Source organism: Gallinula chloropus, assembly GCF_964237585.1.
Source record: "Gallinula chloropus genome assembly, chromosome: 3".
In the NCBI taxonomy this organism is placed as follows: Eukaryota; Metazoa; Chordata; class Aves; order Gruiformes; family Rallidae; genus Gallinula; species Gallinula chloropus.
This window is the reverse complement of record NC_140087.1, coordinates 57875880-57899615: the sequence shown is the minus strand read 5'-3', so window position 1 is coordinate 57899615 and position 23736 is coordinate 57875880. Positions and strand designations below refer to the sequence as shown.

General features: G+C 47.3%; 2 protein-coding genes across 2 annotated transcripts in view; both read right to left on the bottom strand.

Moving 5' to 3' along the window:
• Window positions 1–574: 574 nt before the first annotated feature.
• Window positions 575–4915, bottom strand: ZFP36L2 (ZFP36 ring finger protein like 2). The gene is made up of 2 exons (XM_084261437.1): window positions 4662–4915; window positions 575–4047 (listed from the first exon to the last, which is right to left on the bottom strand). The coding sequence occupies exons 1-2, from the start codon at window positions 4710–4712 to the stop codon at window positions 2650–2652; spliced, it is 1449 nt and encodes a 482-aa protein (XP_084117563.1). The 5' UTR covers window positions 4713–4915; the 3' UTR covers window positions 575–2649.
• Window positions 4916–9495: 4580 nt separating this feature from the next.
• The window catches only part of THADA (THADA armadillo repeat containing), a gene marked incomplete at its 5' end in the record, with an annotated part of 160269 nt that continues 146028 nt past the window's right edge, over window positions 9496–23736 (bottom strand). The window contains 2 exons of the mRNA XM_084260975.1: window positions 9496–10325; window positions 11570–11736. Coding sequence (XP_084117101.1) covers window positions 9987–10325; window positions 11570–11736 — 506 coding nt within the window. The 3' untranslated portion in view covers window positions 9496–9986. The remainder of the gene's footprint in view (window positions 10326–11569; window positions 11737–23736) is intronic.

Here is a 23736-nt window from a genome sequence, read left to right as displayed (position 1 = left end):
CACATTTAATACCAGCTCTATTAGCACCAATATACCCTGGGAGCATGGAGGAACAAGCCTGCATTCCTGCGAAAGCAGAGTAACAAAGCTTTTGGGACAAAGGGTAAACCTTAATTATGCCTTTTATTACCCAAAGTGCCATTTCCTCCTTATCCCAAAGCAGTCGGGAAGGCTAATGGCATGGTCCCCTACATCCCCATAAGCAATGCGATTGATAAATGCCATTACGAGATTTTTCCACTCCCAACTGTTCAGCTACCAGCAGCAAAGGTTTGAGCCTTTACCCTCTTTAAAAAAAAAAAAAAAAAAAAAAAAAAGCAGCAAGCAGGAGCAAAGCAGCAGGACACCACACACTGCTAATACTCCCGAACCTTCTGGAAGCATTTATTAGCTTTGGCCACCAACCAGCGATTGCTGCAGGAGGAGTAGGCTGGAGCTGCAGTGCAAACGGGTTAATCTGTAGCTAGACCTTATTTGTGATTGGGGGGGGGGGGGGGGGGGGGTAGTGGTATTTAAGCAAGAAACACTCGCTGCCTGGCAGACAGGGCTTCACCAGTTTGAAGGGTTACTTGGATTTTTTTTTTTTTCCAAAAAAATTTTATTGGGAGAACTACAAAACATTTACAGTACAAAGTTTACAGTCTCACACAATCTGTAGTGAACTGACTCCCGAAAAATATATTACAACTCAAGTTGACTTATCCTTTAGTTACATTCAAAACATACTTCTGTTAAAGTAGTCCAAAAGAGTACATAGTGCTCAATCTGTACCTATGTACAAATAAAACTAAGCTACCGCTCATTCATCCACCGTCCAGGAAAGTTATGGAAAACTTCCGACTTTCTACATAAGGAAAAAAAAAATAAATCACAAGTTTTGGAATTCAATTCAACAAGATATGTTCGTGTACTGTATAAAGTTTCAGATCCAAAGATGGCCTCCATTCTTTTATAAAATAAAGAGTGGCAAAAACTTTGCTGTAGTTAAAACCCATCCCTACATTCAAATTATCTCAAGCATTAAGAAAAATACTTATTTGGTTGAGAGATATTTAAGGCAAGCATGGACCCTCAAGAAGGCACTGTGAGACATAATACTGGGACCCCCAATTATTGCTACATACTTTGAGACTATATCACAGTGTGACTGGTGGAGTTAGGCAACAAAAAACACTTTTTGGTTACTTGAAACGAGTCTGAATTAGATTTGCCACTTTGAAGTCTGATTGTTACGTCAGTCTTTTTTTTTTTGTTGGCTTTTTTTTTTCTCGTTTGTTTTTTTTTTTTTTTCTTAACTCGGACGGGCTACAACCATTTACATTCTAAAAAAAAAAAACCAAAAAAACAACCATAGGAATTCCTCAACTACTTCCACAGCATCGAGACCGATTTCTATAAAGAAACCATGCAATCTTTCAGATTTACGTAAACAAGGAAAGAAATTATTGAAATAAATATTACATACAATCTCTTAAATTAAGAATTTTACTCATTTACAATAAAATAACCAAGTGAAGTTACAAAAAGGCATATATTACTGTGAAAAGAACACACTCCACATTTCGCCGATTAATAATGGCAATCATAATTTAAACATAATAAAAGAATATATATCTATTGCTTTTCATCATACCCGATAAATACAGTATGAACAAATTACCAATGTATACTTTTCACAAGATAATAAATAAGTTAAATAGTTTCATATTGAGTTGTGTGCAGTGACTCATTCATGCAATCAACTCAAAACAGCTAAAAAAAAATTAAAAAAAAAAAATCAGCAGTTATTCTCCAACAATTACAAACTAAACTCAGTTGAGTGCTTCCAAATAAAGCAACAACAACAACAACAAAAAATTGTTCTAAGCCAAACATCCACTAAGTGGTGGCAATGGAACCAATATTAAACTTTGGAATGAAGGTTTTAGCATTTGTTATAATAATAATATATAGATATATAAAAAAGAAGGTTGTTATCAAGGCATATTCTTGGCAGGATGTCGGATTTTTTTCTTTTTTTCTCTTTTTTTTTTTTAAAAAAAAGCTTATAGGTTTGTTTTTTTTTTTTTTTAGTACGCTCTGTGTTTGTATTTGAACTGGATTGACAGACAGACTAGCTTGTAACTTGTTTTAGGCGCTGTGTCTGAAGGTTTTGGAGGAGCCGGGCAGGCAGGGCTGGCTCGGGCCCCCCTCGGATTGTTTGTTGCTTTCTGGTGGTGTCTTTTCTAATGCTGCTTTTTTTTCTCTCTCGCTCGCTCTCTCTGTGTGTGTGTGTCTTGTTTTGTTTCTGTTTTGTGTGAACACAGATGGAATGGCTGCTGCTGGTGCGTATCATAACTTGTCTCCAAAGAACAACAACAACAACAACATAAAACCCCCAAAACAAAAAAAAAAATCCCCTTCTTCAAAGGTCTCTCTATAAAAATAGGTTTGTTCAGTTCGTGTCATTTGCCCTTTCGCAAAACGCTTTTTCTGGGTTTTTGTTTCGCTCAGCTCTCGGGTGGATATATAGATAACATATATATATATAAAAAAAAACACCAACCAAGAAGAAGAAGAAAAGGATTCGCTTTCTTCGCTCGTTAACTTACTTGCTCGGCAGCCGCGGGGGCGGGCGGCGGCAGCCCGGCCCCCCCCCCACGGGCCGCCCTAGTCGTCGGAGATGGAGAGGCGGCTGAAGATGGGCAGGCGGCGGCCCGAGTCCAGGCTGGGCGACTCGGAGCCGCTGAGGGAGCCGGAGCTGAGGGAGCCGCTCAGGTAGCTCTCCCGGTCGGAGAGGGAGTCCGGGGGGCTGGGCGGCGCGTCGAAGACGGGCGACTCGGAGAGGCGGCGGAGGGGCTGGAAGCTGAAGGGCGGCGAGGCGGGGGGCGGCGGGCAGCCCCCGCCGGGGGGAGGCGGCGGCGGCTGCTGCTGGCAGCGGTAGTAGGCGGCGGCGGCCGCGGCCGCGGCTGCGGCGGCGGCGAAGTTCTGCGTGTGGAGGGCGAGCGGGGCGATGAGGCTGCCCAGCTCCTGGCCGGAGAAGGCGAAGGCGTTGTTGGCGCAGGGCGGCGAGAGCAGCTCCTCGCAGTAGGAGGCGGAGGCGGGCGGCGGCGGCGTTCGCGACCCGCCGGGGCTCTCCAGCAGGGCGGCGTCCAGGCGACCGCCGGGCGGCGGCGGCGGGGCGGCGCTGTGGGGGTGCGGGTGGTGGTGGTGGTGGTGGGCGGAGAAGCCGGAGAAGCTCAGGCTGTGGTGCAGCTTGGGTCGCTCGCCGCCGCGCGGGTGCCCGAAACCGCCGCCGCCCAGCGGGTGGTCGCGGGGGGCGAAGGCGCGGAGGTCGCCGGTGCTGCCGGCCGGGTGCGGAGGCGGGTGGTGAGGGTGGTGGTGCGGCCCCGCGGCGGCGGCGGCGGGGGGGGCGGCCGTACCGCCGCCGGGCGCCGGGCGGCGCTCGTCGGCGTTGTGGATGAAGTGGCAGCGCGGGCCGTAGGGGCAGAAGCCGATGGTGTGGAAGGTGCGGCAGAGCTCCGTCTTGTACTTGGGGTGGCGGGTGAGGCTGCGCAGCTCGTGGAAGCCGTGCGCGAACTGGCACTTCTCGCCGTACTTGCAGGCGCCGCTCTCCTCGAAGGGGCGGCACAGCTCCGTCTTGTAGCGCGTCGAGTTGATGGGGGCCCCGCCGCCGCCGCCGCCGGAGCCGGCCCCCTTGCCGGCCGCCGCCGCCTGGTGCTGCTGGATCTGCTGCATGAGGTGCTGGCTGCGCTCGCCGTTCTCGCTGAAGGAGCGGTCTCGGAACTTGTTCTCCTTGTTGAGCAGGGCTGTGGGGCTGCTGCTGCCGCCTCCGCCGGAGCCCGTCTCCTTCAGGCTGCCGAACGAGGAGGAGGAGGAGGAAGAGGTGGAGGAAGAGCTGGAGCCGGTAGGGCTGGGGAACTTGGAGCCGCCGGCCAGCGCCGGCAGGTTGCTGGTCGAGTGCCGCCGCAGGAAGCCCGGCGCGAAGCTGGAGCTTGGGGGGGTCACCGGGGTCCCCACGGCCTTCTTGTCCAGCATGCTGCTGAGGTTGGTCAGGGACTTCTCCGTCTGCCGGGGCGGGGGGGGGTGGAGGTGGGGAAGGGGGAGGGGGAGACAGGGAGCGGGAGAGAGAGAGAGGGTGTTGCTGGGTGACCGCCAGCTCTCCGCCGCGACTCCCGCGGGCTCCCAGCGCCCCCCTACGCGGCACCGCCGGGCGCTGCGGGCGCGCACCGCGCGGGTCTGGGCGGTGGTCGCGCCGCCCATCCGGCCCCGAGGCCGGGTGCACCGCGAGCGCTGGCGACCTCGGGCAGAGCCGGCGAGATGGCCCCCCCCCCCCCCCCCCCCCCCCCAGGCTCCGCTGCACGCGCAACTTTTGAGAAAGTTCCTCTCGGCCCCGCCGCACTCGCGCGCGAGCCCCCGCGGACCTGCTCGGCGCCTCCGCAACTCCAGGAAGGCTGGTACCCCCCTCCCCCGGGAAGCCTCCGCGGCCCGGGGGGCAGGCGCCTCTCCGCAGCCTTGCATCAGCCGCCTCGCAGCGGGACCCGCGCTGCTGTAGCCGGGCCAGCTGTCAGGCGCACGCCCCGTCCCGCCGGGCTCCGTCCCCCGGCCCGACAGCTCGGCGCGCCGTCCCGCGAACAGCGACAGCGGGTCGGCAGCCCGGGCGAACCACGCTCCTTCCCTACCTTGCACAAGAAGTCAATGTCGTAGAAGGCAGATAAAAGTGTCGTCGACATTTCTAGATCCTGTAATGGTCGGAAATACAGGAAGGACCGAAAGATCCCGCTCTCCTCGGAGGGTTTGGAAAAGCCACGACTAGATAGGAGGGGGCCGTTTGCTTGAGATCCTAAATGGTCCCGTCTCCTTCCCGGCGGGACGGCGGGTGCCGGGCCGAGGCGGCGACGGCGGCTGCACAGCAGCGGACGAACTGCGGGGACTCAAGTGCGCTCCGTGCCACCCCCATATAAACGCGGCCGCCGCAGCCCGTGGGGGCGGTGCCCCGCTCCGCGCCGCCCGCCGGGCCCGCCCCGCGCCGACCGGACCGTCCCGTCCCGGACCGTCCCGCGGCGCCGTGCCAAGTTTTGCAGAATGCTGAAAGCGGCTGAGCTCTTGGCGGTCAGCGCTCGGTCCCCGCGGGCCGGGTGCGCCCGCAGCGGGGGCAGCGCGGGCGGGACGGGGCGGGGGAGCGCGGCAGCGGCCGCTCCCGGCGCGGAATCGGCCGAGGCGGAACAGCGAAGCTCCGCGCGGCGCTCGGACCCCGTGAAGCGCCCTTCTTCGCGCCCCTCTCCCGACACCGGCCGCACCCCACGGTTGTTGCCGTCCCAGCCGCCGTCAGCGGGCCGGGAACTGCCCGCGCAGCCGTCGGGCAGGCTCCCCGGGCGGCTGGCGGTTGCCTCGGGGCGGAGGCGGGGGCGCAGTACCGTGGGAGAGGCGCGGCCGTGCCGGGGACACCTCTTCCTCCCGCCCCACCGAAAATAAACTTTTGCCACGTAATTGGTTTGAAACAAAGGTCGGACCCGTGCTGCCCTGGTGCGACCGGCGGGACGGAGGCTGGGCACGGGCTGCGGACCGGCGCCTCCCTTTCCCCCCGCACCCCTTTTTTAGGGAGTTCGGTTTTTTTTTTTCTTTTCCCCTTTCAGTTTGGAGTTTGGGGGAGGTTGGCGGGCGGGCGGGCGCAGAACCGAGGCGGCGTTAACTCTGCACCGGCCGTGCTGATGCGCAACCCCCGGCCCACGCACCCCCCGGCCTGTCCGCGCCCGCCCCCCCCCCCCGCCCCAGCCCGCCTCCCTCCCACGCTCACCCCCGCACAACTCATCGCTCGGCTCCCTCCCCCTCCCGCCCCGGCCGCCGCCAAGGTCTTGTGACCGGCTGGGCTGCGCCAGCGAGCACCGCCGTGACCGGCGAGCTCCGCGCCTCGGCCCCCGCCCCGACAGGCCCTCCCGCCGGGGCTGCCCCCCGCCGCCGGCACGACGGGGAAGGCAGTGGCAGATCTCTGCCGGCGCGGCTGCTTTCCCGGGCCGGGAGCGGGCTGCCGTCCAAGGCGGGCCGGGAACCGCCGCGCAAAACACACACGCACCTCCCCCGCCCCCCTCTCCCCGCGCCGATAAGGGCGCGCAAACACGACGCGAGAGAGGCGAGGCGGCGAAGGCAGCGGCTCTGCGCGCCCCGTCCTCTCCCGCGTTTGCTCATCCCCCTGGACAAATGGGAAGGGGAAAACGGACGAACGTGTAAAGTTTTATTGCTGCTAAAGCCCGCAGAGGCGTTTGATCCTCTTTAGCTTCCGACCCGGTATGTCAGCCCCTGGAAATCCACGGGTGCAAAGCTGACCACGTCAGCAGGCACCCAGCACTGTGAAAACACATTTGCAGAGGAAGGCAACTTCGGGGGGTGGTGGCACTGGAGCACTTCGCGTCGGATTTTCACACTCGCGTCCCCACTTGTACCCGCCGCCATGAGGCTCATGTTCCCATTTGGTTCCTTCCCCCCCCACCGCCTCGTCCTCCCCCTCCCCCGACGCTACTGGGGGGGGACGGGGGAGGGGGAGCAGCAGGCGGGCTCCGCCGGGTGCATGCCCAGGAGCCGGAATCCGTCTGCTGTACTGGGGGCGCCAGGAACGCCGCTGCACCCTCGCCGGGGAGCCGGTACCCATGGAGGGGAACCCCCGTCCTGGGAGGTTAAGGCAACGGGGGTCGAAAAACCGCCCCGGAAAGACGAGGGCTGGAGGAGCTGAGGGATTAAAGCCCAAACCTCGTTTCTTCCCATATCCCGGCACCTCCCTTAAACAAGTTCCCCGCTCGCCGGGCGCTTTTGGAAGCGGCGCAGCCGGCGGTACTTGCAACCCGCCCCTCCTCCCGGCTGCAAAACCCGCGGGGCGGGGACGGGACGGGAGGAGCGGAGGGGCCAGGGCGGCAGCCGGCGGCTGCACGGGGATCTGCCACCCCCTAGTGCCCGCAGCCGCCGGAGCCGGGGCTGCTTGCTCGGAGGGCTCCGCAACGCAGTGTAAATGCCTCCTACCTTTTCCTCCTCAGCCCCGCGGAAAGGTTACAGCTCCCGACCGAGCAACCAGGCGCAGCCTCTCAGGCGGGAAGCCGCCCGAAGGCGGCACTGACGCGGATCCGCGCCGTTTCCCACTACCGCGCACCTTTTCCCATCACCTCCTCCCCGGCCCACCCGGACCCGCTTGCGTGCGGACCCGAGATCAAACCCTTCCTCCTCTTCCCCAACATCTCTGTGATGAGAACATCACCTCCAGCGCAGATCCTGCCAACTAGCGAACCGAGTACGCAGCCGGCGATGGTAATCATGCAAAGAGCAATGTCTCATCGTCATTTGAAAGAATACTTCAATAAACTGACTTTGATCAAACACACGGCAGATAACTGCTCTGGTACGAGGTTTTGCCAACCCTCTCCTGCAATTGCCGCTGAGGGTTTAAAGGTTCTTGCCAGAAGTTATAGAGTAACTCGAGCCTCCAGCAGCGTGTGGTGAAACGCATGTGCGCTGATACAACTTTTTATTTATTTGCTCTCTATAAACTGAGGTGGGATGACAGAGGTTTCAGTTGCATTCTAAAGCCACGATAAGGTAAGCCAGGGCAGTTCTCGAGCTGTTTGGCTTACTGATTAACCAGGTCCTCAAGGCTTCTCACCAAGTTGCTCAGGCTTTACGGTTTGCTGCTGTGCCGTCACCTGCCTGCATTTAGCCATTCGTTGATACTGAATACATATGCATTTTAAGTACTACCCATCAAAAAAAAAAAGGGGGGGGGCAGTGTTACTAGCAGTCTGATGCTAACAACCCCTGACACCAGCAAGGTCACACAACTGTACTGCAATTTTGATACTACACAAAGTTCTGTTTGTTTTCCACTATAAAAGCTGTTGCTACACTAGTTCAAAACTTTTGGCAAGATGCAGCAAAACTGGCAGCTGGTAATTAATTGTACAGGTCTTGACTATTTTTAAGAGTGGCTTCCAGACATAATCCGGCCCATTCTTTCCCTGGGAGCTCAAAACAGACGAAAACAAATTAATTTTTCGACTAACTCACAGTGTTGGGTAGAGTGCATTCTGTGAGACACCTCTTCATCTCAGATTCCAGAGTTTCTTTCCCTTTTGCCTCCTGAAGTCTTGACTTTCCTTGTGAGTTACTTCTTACTATGTAAGTAACTGAATCCTGGAAATTTTAGAGAGTATCTAAACTTTTGCTCCTACCGTAGCTTTTTTTTTTTGGTAGGAGCAGCTTTGTCTTGTGCAGAGGTTTCAGATCTTAACTAGACCTGATTCAGAAGCTCATCATGATGGACAGCAGGGCCTTTAAACTCAAGCAGTGGGAAGGAATTGGCTAGAAGGCACCACAGCACCAGGCTAGGGCGAGGCTAAGCCAAACCAGACCCTAGGGCAGGGCTAAGCTGGACCCTACTACAGTTAAACCAGACCAGACCCCACCAGGGTTAAGCTGGACCCTGTCAGGGCTAAACCAGACCTGACCTCGGCAAGTCTAAGCCAAACCCTAGCACAGTTAAGCCAGACCAGACACTGTCAGGGCTAAGACAGACCCCCAGCAAGGCTAAGCCGGCCCCCGGCCCATTTGAGCCGGGCCAGACCCCGGCAGGGCTAAGCCGCACCCGAGCCCGTCACTAAGGGGGCCCGAGCGCGAGTACGGCGGTGCTGCAGCGCCACCTGCTGGGCGCGCGCCGCCAGAGGTAGAGCAGCCCTGGCCGTGGGAGAGCTGCTAATTACCGGGATCATCATCAAGATTTACGACTAAACCGTGCTCGTGTACAATTACGTGAAGAGACTGAAAGCAAACAATGGTTTATCGGGCGCGTTACTCTTCCAAGGAGACTGAAACAGCAGCGAATGCCGGCGCACGCCCCTGTTTTGGCTGTGCCCACTAGGCTACGGCCGGCCGCCGAGCCCCGGCCCTGGCTGCAGGAAGGGGACGTGACCTGTGGAGATCAATGCTTATTTTCCATGCCTCCTTTTCGTACTGAAACCCGATTTCTGCTCCCAGAAAAACACACCTGTGAAGCGCTGTGAACAAAGCAACCTCTTTGTGTTTCAGGCCGTGGAACCGCTGAGCACTCGGTGTACCCCCCCATGGCTGCCTCACCTGAGCGTGCCGGTGCCGGCATCTCCTCACAACATCTCCTCACAACTATCCCTGCGGCTCAAGGTCACTTCTTGTACCCTTCTGGTGGCCTAAGCAGGGCCTTACTTCCCCAGACAGCTGGCAGGGCAAGGTGTTTTGAGGTAAAGATAAAACTGTTCAGCTCAAAATGGAACAGCTGCTTTATTTTGAAGACTAGGGTCTTCCATTTCAGAGCAATTTTATAAAAATAATTATTTGATTTACAGGGCGGGGGGAAAGACCTGCAGAAGTGTAGCTAATGCTGTTTCCACATGCAAAACAAGGTTACTACCAAAGTGAGGATCCTTGTCTTCCCCCCCCACCCCCAGAGGAAAAAGCTGTGAAATTTTTTAAAACGTAGACTAAAAAACTGTCATGGTCGAAGAAGCCAAAGTTTCTTTCTTTCTTTTGAGAAACAAAAAATAACATTTTAAAAATACCATATTAATTTAATAACCATCATTCTACATCTTGAGAGAAAAAAAGAACAACCCAACTTTTTCTTGCTATTAAAATACAGGATGTTAAAATGTGGGATAAAACATAACCCAACTGCAGGTGGCCTGCACCTGGATGAATGGAAAATACTAGGTTTAGCTGCTTTACTTCCTACAGTAGCTAAAATAAACCGTGCTCAGCTGAATGAAATTAGCAAATGCATTAAAAGGAACAGTATTCCACAGCACACCTCACAAAAAATACTGTCCATGGACTCATACACACACACAAAAAGTGGGTTTAGCCTGAATACTGACTAGTTTGTTGCAGGTTTGCCAGTCATCACAGCAATCCCTGATTCCTTGAACACTGTTAGAACTCAGTGTCCCTGCCCATCCAGTAACATGTGTGCAGCTCCCAGAGGATGAACTTTCAGTAATTCACTTTTCCAGATTGTCATTCTTGCAAGTATCATCAGACTTCAGCAGATTTAGTATGTTAAGGCAGACCGATACTCTCTCGTTTTGAATAGCCAATCTTGTGAATTCTGCGGTTTTGGAAAACTCTGGAGTGGGAGGTAGTGCTCTAAGGTGGTGTCCAACGAGCTGGGCCTGGTCCTGTGCTATTCTTGATAGTTGGTTAAGTTCTTCATGATCTGGTAAGCTTAGATGAGTCACTGATAGAAGCTGTAAAATGTGCTTACTAAGTTGTCTGACATGAGTCAGCTTCTCTGCCCAAAAATTTATTTCCCCTTTATCGAACAGGTAATCATCTTCTTCCTTAACAAAGGAAAAAAAAACCAGCAGTGATTGGAAAATGAACCAGTGGCTTTGGTAATAATGATAAAATTATTAAATAAATGAAGGAAGATGTATAGAGAAATAAAGAGGATGGAGGCTGTTACAGAACAGCTTCTTTATAGCAAAAGAAAAAAAAAAGGAAAAATTCACATGCATCACTTTTCAAAGGTTTGGGAAAACGCAATAAAAAGGGTTTCTACTTTACTAAAGAAATTTTACCTTCAAAAATCAGGCAGTTATGGTATAACTCTTGGGAAACAGTGGGAGTAAATAGTAGTCCTAATCCTTAACATGTGCTTGCCTTCCCCTGTGAAACTGTCTTATATTTCACAGAGACCTCTCTGTAACCAGTATGGTAATTTGCTATATCACGGAGCTTTTTGAGTGGATTAAATGAAAAAGGAAAATTGATTCAGTCAATCAGCGAAACATCAGAGAGGCATACCTAAACCACAGGCTTCAGAAAAAGCTTTGTAATATATTTCATTAGTCATATTAATTGTCAACAAACTTTTCAAAGATGTAGCTGCTGCTGCTGCTCCTTCCGGTGTACCTTCCAGCATTATTTTTGACTTATAAAGTCTTTTTAAAGACAAAGAGAGCACAGTGTATTTATACAGCATTAGGTTTTACAGAACCAGCATGGCAAAGCTTTTCTTTACATAAATAAACCTTCTGAAGACAATGGCTGCTGTGAGCAAGGCTGGTGAGGCTGCTATTCCCAACCAGCCATAGGGAAGGTGGCACAAAGTTACCAAATATTTAAATGACATCTCTGGAAAAGCCAGCAGCTGGGAGAACACTGTGCTTCAATGCCAGATGTGCCTGGTACCCACAGCAGCAGTGTAAATTCAAGGCGAGCCATCATGGGCAGCAATACTGAATGCAGTTATTTACAGCCTTAGAATGTTTCAGTCAACAATGATTTGTTAAGTAACTCTTGATTTGTTTCAATATTTGCTTGTCAGTCTGTTTAACTGTACGCTGATATTGCCGGGAAACAGACTTCAGACTCTATGTTACTGAGGGTAACTCAGACTCTATGTATTGGAAATCCTGCCCATGTGAATTTGTTTGGGTTTGTTTGGGGTTTTCTAATTGCAAATCAATTAATACTGGAGCAGTGAGGCTTCACCAGATGAGATGGTTCATTCTGTTCCTGCCACAGGACCGCAGAAATGTAGCATTCCCAACACAAGATAGCAACTGGCTGTTAAAATTACCACGTCTGAAGCCTCCAAGTCTCTTTTTGGATCGCTGTCTCCCAGCAGCCACTCCAGCAGGATGGGTACACCGGCACGCATCTCCCCCCACCGCTGCAGCAGCTCACACAGTGTGCCAAATGCTAAATCCAAGGCCATGGGAGCATTCACTATCCTAAGCGCAAACTCTGTTGAGAGAAAAGATGTGTTAACAGCGTATAGCAGGACCACAAACTTTTTCAAATTAAATCAGCACAAAAATGATATCTTGAAAACAGATGCTGAATTTACACAAACACATTTAAAATGATGAATTATACTGCAAGTAAGTTAGAGGAATGTTTATTCCTGCGCCACTCGGGGCCTTTTCTCAATTCCAAAATAATACACGAAGCAACTGAAAACGCTGATGCTTGGTATTTCTTTCCTGCCCGTGCAGTGACATTCATTAATTTGAGTTTAAATATACAAGGATGTCTGTTAGAAACATCTCCAGAGACAGTCCTGACACTATTACACGGTGACTATTTTTGCAAAACTGCAGCTATGCCTTAAATCCGATTTGATGATTCACTGGAACTCAAAACCTGCAGCACATTATCTGTTTTTAAAGGGCTGGGATATAAAATGAAACAGTGTACAATCTTCTTCTATATTGCAAGATATACACACACATAAGAGAGAGCAAGCATGCAAGAGAGGCTTGTAGAGTATGTTAAAGAAGGGAAAGGCAGACACTGTTTACAATACCATCCCACAGCTATATTTAGTACAGGTTTTGCTATCAGGCCAGAACCGTACACAAAGCCATCATCCCCACCGTACTTCTGCCCTAACCTTCCCCACTGCTCTGGTTTGGGCAGATGCTGTTTTGACTGGCTACCCTCAGTAACAGAGCACAGAAAAATGCCACGTCTGTGTGAGAACTCCCAACAAACTGTGTTCACAGGTGTGAGAGTCTCACCACCAGTAATGCAATTTTTCTAGGTTTTTAAATGGGAATGCAGGAAGAGGACTGGAGAAGGAGCCCCTGTAAAATCCCTATTAGTGTAAAATGAATTTTGGCAGAATTCATCCTTATCTACAGTCACCAAAAAAAGCTCTATGAGTGGTCTCCTCTATGCAAGGACACATCATTCTTTAAGGAAGGCTGTCTCTTGCGAGCAGACAATACAGCAGAGTCAGAATTATTTGGTAATAATCCGTAGAGACACGGAAGGCAGACTTCCTGTGAGCGTATTTAAGCACTCCTCATGAAGGAGAAGGAATATTGACATGAAAGAGCAGCACAGTGAGATCTGTCCTTCACAACCCACGTTCAGAGCTGCAGCACGGACCTCTAGTCTGCAGCACCTCCTGGGGCTGGCACAGCAGAGAAATGTACAGTAACACACCAGGACTAGGGAAATAGGAGTGCCAGGGAATAAAGAAGGGCGGGAAACTGCTGAGGGCGAAACAGACCGACAGAAAGATGGGTACATGGTATTTGACAGACCAGGCAATGTACCAAGGGCATCGGGGAGGATGAATTAGTGTTTGAGGCCATGAGAACAAAGGACCGTAATAAGGGAGGGAGGGAAGGAGAAAGAACAGATGGTCCCTTCTTTATCTTGGAGTTAGATGAGGGTAAATGGAAATCTCCTTGACCAAGCAACAGGAAGGCAGGCAGTCAATCTCTTGATGACACTAATAATGTTACATACGCAGTTTGGCTCTGCTAGACAGTACAATCAAGTGTTCAAAGCTGTTTTCTTCATGTCAAGACTTATCACTGTATCAGGACATCCCTCAGCTTTGTCTCGAGAGAGAGCTTGCAGAGATACATTCTCACACCATTTATTTTAGGTACTGGGGGGTTGGGGTAATGTTTTTGCTGACATTTCCTTCCAGGACTGGCTTTTTGGTTTTTTTGTTTTGTTCTGGTTTTTTTAATAAGCAACCACCAAACCAAACACCAAAACAACACCCACCAAAACACCACCAACCAAACACCAAAACAACTTGCTTTCTCTGTTGTTGAGTCCCTACTTTGTACCAATCTGACAAATATGAAGAAGAGATACACCGTTTTTCCTCTCCATTCTGATTTGCTTACGCTCAGGTAGAAAACAGTTTAGTTTAAGTGCTGTGGGAACCTTCACTCCTCAGAAATACTGGCAGTCCTCAGAGATGGAAGAATAGAAATGAAGACAAGACTGTGGGGATCCTGAGCCTGAAACAAGCATCCTGGTTATGACCACTTAGAAAACACATTTTAGACCTGGTTCTTTTGATTTCTGACGATCCTTTATGGATGTCTACTGTATGGCTATGATTGTCAAAATTTATATCATGTCTCTTGCTTATGTCATGTTATTTATTTGTGAATATTTAGCACATTAAGTGATGCTGGGAGCTAAAACCCCAATGTGTTATTTCCCACTGCTGTCCTTGAAGTTAGCTGTTGCTCCGAAAGAGTGATTATAGGTACAACTGCACACAGTTAAAATACCTGCCATTTTTTGCAGCCTTTTTTTCCTTTTAAGATCCTTAAGTATAAATACAGCCATGCTTTCCTTGTAGATGAGAACAATGGACTACTGAGAAATGCACCAAAACATATAGTGGGGCCTCTAAATTGTGTTATTTTACATGAATGTGATGAAAACTACCATGAGGGAACAACACAGGTAACGCTGAGGTACTCCTGAGACTTAACTTGCTTGCCAGCAGTCTTTCAACAGCATGACACAGAAGAAAGGGCTGTTTTGTGGTCACACAGGATGGCAGTCTTGTAGGGAATCCTTGTGTCGCAACAAAGGAAATGATAAAGTTCTTTGTTGGTTCTTTTTTCAAAGAAGAGAAGTGAAAAAAATTACAAGAAAAACTTGTAAAGAAGGATTTAGACACAGGGAAAACATAAAGAACACAAACACAGTATTGACAGACCCAAAAGATGCTGGCCACCCTCCTCTGAACCGCAGACACCATTTAACCCATCAACCAAACTCATGCATCAGTTCTGACACTGAGACCAGAAAGAAATGAAGTAAAATCACTTTGATAATGCCAGAATTTAAGCTTTAAAAATTTGTGTAAGAGCCTGCCTTCCTTGGTTTTTGTGCTAGAGAAGCCAGCAGGGTGGCCTCCTGGTACTTCATGTGTTGACACAGATTCCACAACAGAACAAACAAGCAGATAAAGAATTTTCACTTCCACCTTCTCATTCCATTCCATCCCATCCCTCTACTGCAGAGTGTCAGGAATGGCTCCATGGCTTCCAAATGACTTCCTCAGCTGCTGTTACTTATATAGTGCACTGACATTAACTGACTCTTGACACCAGTTCACACAAACTTGATGCTAGAATAGATCAAGATCAGATTTGGGGACTACCATTGCCATAAGGACAATGGAAGAGATGGAACAAAAAGAGGTTTATCAAATCCCCAGGCTTGGAGTGCTGAAGTAATACAGATAAATAAGCAAAGTTACATACACACCTCTAATTTAATAGGTTAAAAAAAATGCTTTCAGATGGGACAAGAGTCTGTTGCTTTGATGACCCACAGCTCGACAAGTAACAGCAACGGATGCCGTAAGCACGGACAGAACTTTTTAAGATACCCACAAAAGGTGTGTATGTCTTCTAAAAATAAATGTACGTGTCTGCACTGATGTATTAACTGTTTACAAGAACTGCTCCTCTCATCACCGTTTGTGAAACAGGGCTGATTTTCAAGAAGCTACATATTACACATGATGCTGCTGCCCTCATGACTCATGCGATGACTTCAGAGAGTGGTCTGAGCAAGCTGGAAGTTCACCAGGGGCAAACAAGGGCTGGTGGCTCTCCTCTGCCCGCACCTCCCTCGGGCCATGGGCTCTTGGTTCACCTGCTGAATTAACATCCAGAATGGCAGAACACGAACTCGGCACGCAACTGGGCGTGTGGGCTCTTCTGCTGGGCTGGCAGGCTGAGCTGGTTACCCCGCAGCTGGAGTTGGCACAGCTGGGAGCTGGGCTGCGGGAACTGACGGCAGGGGGAAGGGAAGATGGCAGAGGAGTGGGGGCAATCAAAGAGGGCAAAGGGAGAGGGAGACCTCCCTCCGCACCCCCATTCAGCAAGCTCTTAGCTCAGGGGGCAGCTACGATCCGAAACTTAACCGTCAGAGTGAGTCGTGTAAACAAGATGCTAACAGAGATGATTCAGATGACTATTAATAGCCTCTCATAATGTAAGAAACTATTTAAAGTAACCGAATGAAAATTTTCTAATGACAGGTTTCTAGAAGCTCCTCACAGCTGGCGACTGCCACAGGAACTAAGCCAGCAGAAATCGAACCTGAAGACATACCTCTAACCAAACACTACTGAAAATACAGTAATGTTCCTACCACAGCAGCTCTACAGACTACCAAAACGGTGCTAAAAGGATCAGGTTTTTTAAATTCTAAAACATGTGTATGTTCCAGCATGCAAAAACCACCGTGAGCAAGATAAGCATCTCACCAAATAAGCCACTACAGGAGCTGAAATACAAAAAAATTCTCTGTGCCTTAAACAAGTACTTACAAGCAGAAGAACGAATACTACTCCTTGAAATGAAAAACAAAAGATAAGAATCAGGTACGACATGTTTTTTTCATTTTAAGGAAGTGAATTTTCATAAAGGGAAAGGGGTTAAGTACTGCAGTGTTTTAGTCTTTGTGAATCCACCCACATAAAAATTAGACCTCCCACACACACATTCATATACTCCAAAAGCTTTGATCATGCCAGATGTAAATATTTCTTCTAGTAGCCTATTACCCATCCTCCAACTATACAATTGTTCTCTGTTAAAGCCTCAGTGATATTATGGGGAACTGAAAGGACATATTAAGAGCATATACAGAGATTTCAGGGACAGCCATGATAAAATATAGGTAAAATAGAAAAGCAGAATGTATTTGTTGCTTAACAAAGCTTGCTGTGGCTGGTTTTATACTGGAAATTGTTAAATAAAGTTAACTTTAGATCAAAGAGCAATGCAATTCGTGCAAACGTATACTGTGTTCAGAACAAACTTAAGTGAAGTAAAACTGCAAGGATATTTTCAAAGAAAACAGGTATATGGGCCTAAGTTCTCCAACTGCAATCACAGAAAGTATTTTTGGCAGACCATGTATACTCCGAATTGGGATAATGCTTTTTACTCTCTTGTAGTACGTGCTGCCTACCTCGGTATAAGCATGACTACCTCGCTCTCAATACAATACCTCATGACACCCTGGTAAAAAAAGGTATTACTTTTGCTTCAGAGACAAGCATGGACATTTAAATCAACAAAGCTCACTGAATGGTTGCTTGGCAGAACTGGAGATTTATCTCAGGTTCCCCTAGACACCACCTTAACAAGAAGATGAGTATCAAGCAAGACATCAGGTTCCCACCCAAAAGACGGCAGGTCCAACACAGCAGTCACTAATATTTGCAATATTAGATTTGCAAATGGAAAATTTTACCTCTTCAATCACTAATCCCTTTTTCTTGCACTGAAGGTTTTCTTCTTTTTAGTCTTAAGCAGTAATCAAGTTCACCTCTATTCCTGACATATCAAATGTAAGAGAACCGAGTGAGGCCTTGCTGCAGATGTCTTTTTTACTTAAAATACTGTCTGTACGTATGCACAGTTTTCATAAAACTTTAAAAGCCTTCTAACTGAAAGAAGAAAAAATTCCCACTGGCCCAAGCCCAGAGTTACATAAGCTGGTAGATAAAGTGCAGTTAGAAACCGTATTTCTTATTTTGAAATAACCTGCTTATACGTTATAGCTTGAGCTAGACAGGGAATTGTGCAACTCCACAGCCGGGCAACTCCCAAGTGTCCTGCTGCTAGAAAAAACACAGGACAGAAAAAAGACCAACACAGCAGACAGAAAATAAAGGGGTGTTCGTATCCACTCAGTCTCCACAAACAATGCTACAGTGCCATCATCCTCCTGGGCACTAAGACTGAAAGAGGACAACTGAGAAGTAAAACAGAAAAAAATAAAATAAAAAAAGAGCAGAAATAGTAACTGCTCTGTCCAGATATTTGGCAGATGGCTCTTGAAGGGCCGCTTGTTCATTGCGTGGTGTCAATTTAAGTTACAAACATCAAACTTTCCACTTTTTAAAATGACCATTTATGTAAAATCTAATATATAAGCAGATTCCTTTTTATAGTGTTTCATAAAATCAAAGGCGATTAGATCACTTCTATCCTCTCGAGAAATATCATTCCCTAGATGACGTACAACTACTTCATCTGTTTTCCATTTTCCTGCCTGAGTCTGTTTTATAGCTGTGCTTTTTCAGGATGACTTTATAAAGAGGCCCTTCCTGACATCATGCAACACAATGTCAAAACACAACACTATTATAAAACAAACTAATCAAAACTAATTTCTTAATAGTTGCAGTCTCCGAGCAGAGTGGCAGTAACGCCGCTCTCAGCTTTGACTTTGATTATAAACAGATCTGAGTTAATAATGTGTCCAATTATGACAGAAACTTACAGCTCGGGACTGAGCAGAAAATTAAAGTTCCTCCTTGAACAAAAAGCACAGACATATTCACCATCTTTTCAAGCCCTTTTTGGGAATGTGAATGGAACAATGTTTTTCAACTCAGTAACTAGATTCCTTTTTTCCTTTTAAATATATATGTGCACACATAAGCTTTTCCCATGTAAGCCTTGCCCTCCCCTACTCAAAGGATACTATTACAAAACAACCACAGCTCACAGATCTTTCAGAGGAAATGAGCATTTGGACTTTACCACTTGCATTACTGCTTTTGCAGAACCTCCTCCCCAAAGCCATGTTCTAATTTGAACAGCAGGGAAAAAAACCACCCCCTGCATAAACCCTCAGAATTCATACTTTTCCTTTTGAAAAGGTAAAACAATAATATTCAGCTAATTGTTTAAAACAGTGCTAATGGGAATGTATGCTTTTCACTCAAATTACCTATCTATTGGAAAAATAAAGATAAATACTCACAGTTTCAGAATTAGAGTCACTAGAACTAAATAGATGACTGGAGACTCCTGTTACTGTCACATCCCAACTAAGGAACTTTTTGCTTAGCACTGATGAAGATTACTGAGGGTGGGTGAGCTGTGTGTTGCTGCCTTGCAGTAGGCACACAAGAGACCTCTGTATTTATCTCTGCAACACAGCTGGGATTTGAGAGAAGTATCTAGAGAACGGCGGTGAACAGGATTGAGGAAAGGGTTGGTAATCTGTATAGAACACTCTACACAAAATTCTCCTTCCCACAACACTTGGAAACCAGTATAATTTGGGCAGTATGTAAAGCAGCAACAGAAAGGCAGGCTCTCCTTCTCTGCTACGGAGTCGCAGCCACGACCGTCACAGCTTACCTAAGGAGCCTAGCAAGACCTGTAAGCTGCTGTCCTCCTCACTCACTGGCAATTAAAATGCTGATAAGAAAACCCGTGTAATAGATTACTTGCATGAACACTCCATTTAACATCCACCCCTTCCAGACGCCAGTGCCGAGCACACACCATTATTTTTCATGTATTCTTCCTTAATTTTCAATAGTGTAACAACTCATAACCTTTACATAATGGTGCCACTGTGTAATTAATAGATCTAAATGAAGCGCTGTCAGTAAATAATCAGTAGCCAGTCTTTGATGGATGAGCTGATTCTAATTCAGTCCATTCACTTTCAACTTTAATTAGTGGCATTGTATTCTACCCAGCAAACGGTTCCTTCATCCATGTGATGATCTAACATTGTGTAAGTGGGACGAGAACAACTTGTAAGGTGTTGAAATAAATTTGGGAACACTAAATACAAAGTCGTGGTGATTACACGTTCTTATACAATGTAATTCTTTAAGCAGTAAGCAGTAATATGAAGTTCCCACTGCAAAAGCCACGGGTTTTAACAAGAACCACACACATCAATAAATCTTACTACAGCAATTGGGAGTTTCAATCCTTTTTCTTTAAAACAAGTGATTTTAATTACTAAGTGTATGTTGGCATAAAAATGCTATATATTTCTACATGACTACGGATGCAACTTTTTTTTTTTTGGTATTATACCCCTTGTTCTAGATGCATGCTTGTGGCAGCTTGGGACAACTGCTAAGCAAGCTCCTCACCTTTGAACTACTGGAATCCAGAGTGACTTTAGATTATTGGAAAATGAATAAAGATATAAAAATTTGAACTACTCAAGACCACTTAGGTTACAATATGCTTTGATCTTGTTCTGCCCTGAACCTGAGTTTACATTGGTACATTTCATTCTTCTTCCAGCAGCACTGGTCTGAAGGGTGGGGACAGTGTAGAGCTGTGGACTCCTGCAAGCTGTGGCTCTTGAGCACATCTGAGTAGAGAAGATCCTTGCTAACTTACTATAAGTATCTGTCCCAGGTATATGTGCAACTTACTGAATGCAGGTATTTTTGAGCAGAATAGCAAAAAGCCACTTGGGAACCTCAGCAATTCAGCCTTTGTATCTGTTCTGATACCTTATAATGAAATAGTAAGGGGAGAGGTTGTTTTTAGGATGATGGTTATTTCATTTTATCTTTGTTTCACATTACTTATTAAAAAAAGGTGACATGTGAAGTGACTATAAAATTGTTCTTATGAAAGTGCTGTAAATCTTTAGTATAATTATGTCAAAAAGGTTCATGACATGTTCTCAACTTCTTTACTGATCAATTCTCTAAACCTATTACCTCAGCACATAAGAAGATCATGAAGTGCAAAACCTCCCAGAAGCTGTTCACTGCAGAAACATCTGATGAAAATAATCCCCAACAACACAACCTTGCATCAAAAGCCTCCAGTATAGCCCAGACAGGCACCGAGTAACACAAAGGGATACAACCTGTGTGTAAAGAAGGGCTTATTTTACTTTTATCTTCTTGCTGGCATACACAAGTACACAATGCCTTGAAAATATCATTAACTCTGCAAACATGCTGTAAGGTTAGAAACTACCACAAAGCATTCACACTGCAACAGCACCAGTAACAAATGACTGAGAGGATGTGCCTTCTCTTTCCCTGTCCAGATCCAAGTGCCTGTGGAAAGGCCCTTTTGATACAGTGTAGCGCACAATCTGTTGTTAAAGGGTTTTTTTTCTGACATTCTGATGAAAAATGTCATTCTGACTCTGGAGCTGTGGTCTAGACAGGCATGTGCCAGCCACCAGGTACCTCCTATTCAACAGTTACAGCAAGTGATTACAGATCACTTGGGGGCAGTTCTCCCTCCTGCAGGGGTCTAACAGAGAAATTAAGCACAGCCACAAGTCTCAATCCTGAACTAATGTCAGAAAAAATTTTCAAGAGCATTTTCAGTCCACAAGAACCATCTACTCTTCACAATGGGAAGAAGGTGCACCAATGACTTCACTTGAGAGTGAGCTGCTTTCTGGACATTCTTTCCAAAATACTCTGAAATGAGAGGAAGCATACGTCTACCTCACTCCTCTAGTACCTAAAGCTCTGATCAACAGAAATGCTTGCTGATCCTAACCACCCTACTGTGGCTGAGGCATTTCTAGCATCAGGATTCAAAGACTCATCTCCTTTTTCTTTCACACAGCTCTCCCCTTCTGGAGTTTGCACCTTTAGTGACCCAGGGCATTTCCCTTTACGTGGGCAGGTCCCCACCCCTTTGGAAATCCTCTGGCTTATCTCTCTTACTGAAATACCTGAGGCTCTGGCATTTCCATACAGCCGTCATCTAAATGATAAACAGCTGGGTCAAGCCTCCTAAGGAAACTTCTAGCTGTCATCAGGGCATCCTCTATCAGAGTGACCTGGATGGTTTGTCTCATCCCAGACATCTGTGGGGTGGCTGCCTGTGACTCCATCTACATCTCCATCAAACACAACACCATTTTGGAGGCCCTGGCACGCTCAGATGGATCAGTAAATCATAATGTGATTTGTAGGAATTACTTCAAGGCTTTCTTCCAAGTAAATTTATGTGAGGAGTGGGAGCTGCTTAGTCTTGCATATACTGTGAATATATACACGGCCTCTTTGATGAATAAATATTATTCAATCAGGAATCAGAGTTCTTCAATTGAAAGTCTAATATATACTTTTCTAACACAGATTTTACATTTCTCTTTTCCATTTCCTTCAAAGTCCTTTGCGGAATTGGTTTGTCTCTTCAACTGAAAAGGAACTGAGATGGAACCGAGTGTTCACCCCAATACCCTGATGTGTTGAACCTAAGTGCTCCTTGCACAAGATACCACAAAAGCTCTCCTGTTAATACAGACATGAACTACGCAGCACCCTGGACTTCCCAGTCAATGGAAAGAAGCATCTCTTCTATTCTCACCACATTTAACATGCAGCTTTGAACCTTTCTTATTCCAAATATTCCAAAATATTCTAAACAGGCAAAGAAGACAGAATGGCTGAGTAACCCCTGACTCTCAGTCATTCATCATGATACGGAGCACATTACGATGTCCACAGAAAGAAATGGCACTATCTATTCTGCAGGCAGAGTAGGCAGCCATGATGATTAAAAAATCTTGACTGATTTTAGATGTCTGATCTGAGACATTATGACCTGTTTCACTGAGTAGTCAGCACCCCTTGCTGCTTTAATATTCAGAACGCTGTATGTGCTCTGAACTCCTGCAAATCGTGCCTCCAAGGTATCTAGCTCAGCACTCGGCAAACTACTGACCTCCTTTCCAAACTCTGTTTGGAGTGACTTGCTTAGCTGCACACAACAGTGCTCTGGGAGAGGCAGGGGTAGAATGCAAATCACAAGAGCAACACTAAGTGGCTTTGGCATGTCCCTTCTTGTGATCCTGGTCTTACTATCACTTTCAATTTTGCAACTGAGGGAGTGCTGTTGGAGAGGATCGTTTCCTGTACTCTGCGTTCCCGATTCATCATCGGGAAAATGTCTTGTCTACTGAATTATAAAACAATGATTAAAAACCCCAAACAGTGATAGTGTAACTAATCCCTGCTTCTTAATGCATGCATCACCACAAAGTTGTTTCCACGTTTCTGGATACTTGGCCTTGCAATCTTACAAATATTCTTAGTATGGGGAAAGGCCGGAGGGGGAAGATGGCAATGTGAAATTTTCCAACTTCCAAAAAGGAAAAAGAAATCTGCACCTTACCCAAATAACGTGACATTACACTGGAGCTCATGACTGAGAGAAACAGTAAAGCCACAAGGCTGACTGCTCGGCTGCTGGAAACTAAGGGCATAATAGGAAACGGCAGCATCGCTGGAGATGGGAGGTATACCCCACAGTATGGTACCAGTGTCTTCTACCTACTCCCAGTCACCAGATCCCACAGTATCTCAGCAGAGAGCTAATTATCTTCATGAGTTAAGCACTGGGTTTGACACTCAGCCCCATAACTACCTTCAGTCATGCTGTCTACCTAAATACAAAAAATTTCTCTTTTTTGCCTCCTTTGTTAATTCTGCTTCTTCCCCACATTCTTCCTCTTTTGGGTCCAGTTCAGTTTCCCCATTGCCACAACTTTCATCAAAGAACTTTCTCCTTCTTTATGTCTTCCTCTCACACTGGCAAGGACAAGTCTCCCATCTAACCAGACTGAGCCCTCCTGTTCCCTAACCTTAGTGCTTCACCTTGACTCTCAGCAGTCCACTAAATTTTTCCAATTTAGCTTTTTCACCCCTTCCCTAACATGAACTTCCCTAGCCAGATGGCTAATTCCTCCCCATTTCCATAATACCCACAGATATTACTGAAAGCACAGGAGTTTTCAAGTGCCTAAAGGCAGCCTGGCCCACAGCTAACCACTGCCACAGCTGCAGAGTCCTTCTGAGGCACAAGGAACCCGGCACAGAGCATCCTCAGTAGCCCTGCTGGGAATGCAGGTAAGCATTTCAGGAGCTGAGAGATTTAACCTGCTTTGTGAACACAAAAAATCTTAGGAGGTTTTAGCTTTTAGGCTTAAGTATAACATTTTATAGTCTTAATTTTCAACCAAATTTGTACGTAATTTAGCAAAAATATCTTGCTCCAAATCATACCTGTATTAACAGCCTTCAAAGAAGAGGCCTTCAACTTTTTTTTTAACCTGCATAAAGAGAACATTTCCCCCCCAATTTCCTATGTAGAATCACGTCTGTAATAAAACCCTAGTGATTAAAGTTTAAAAAAAGTATAC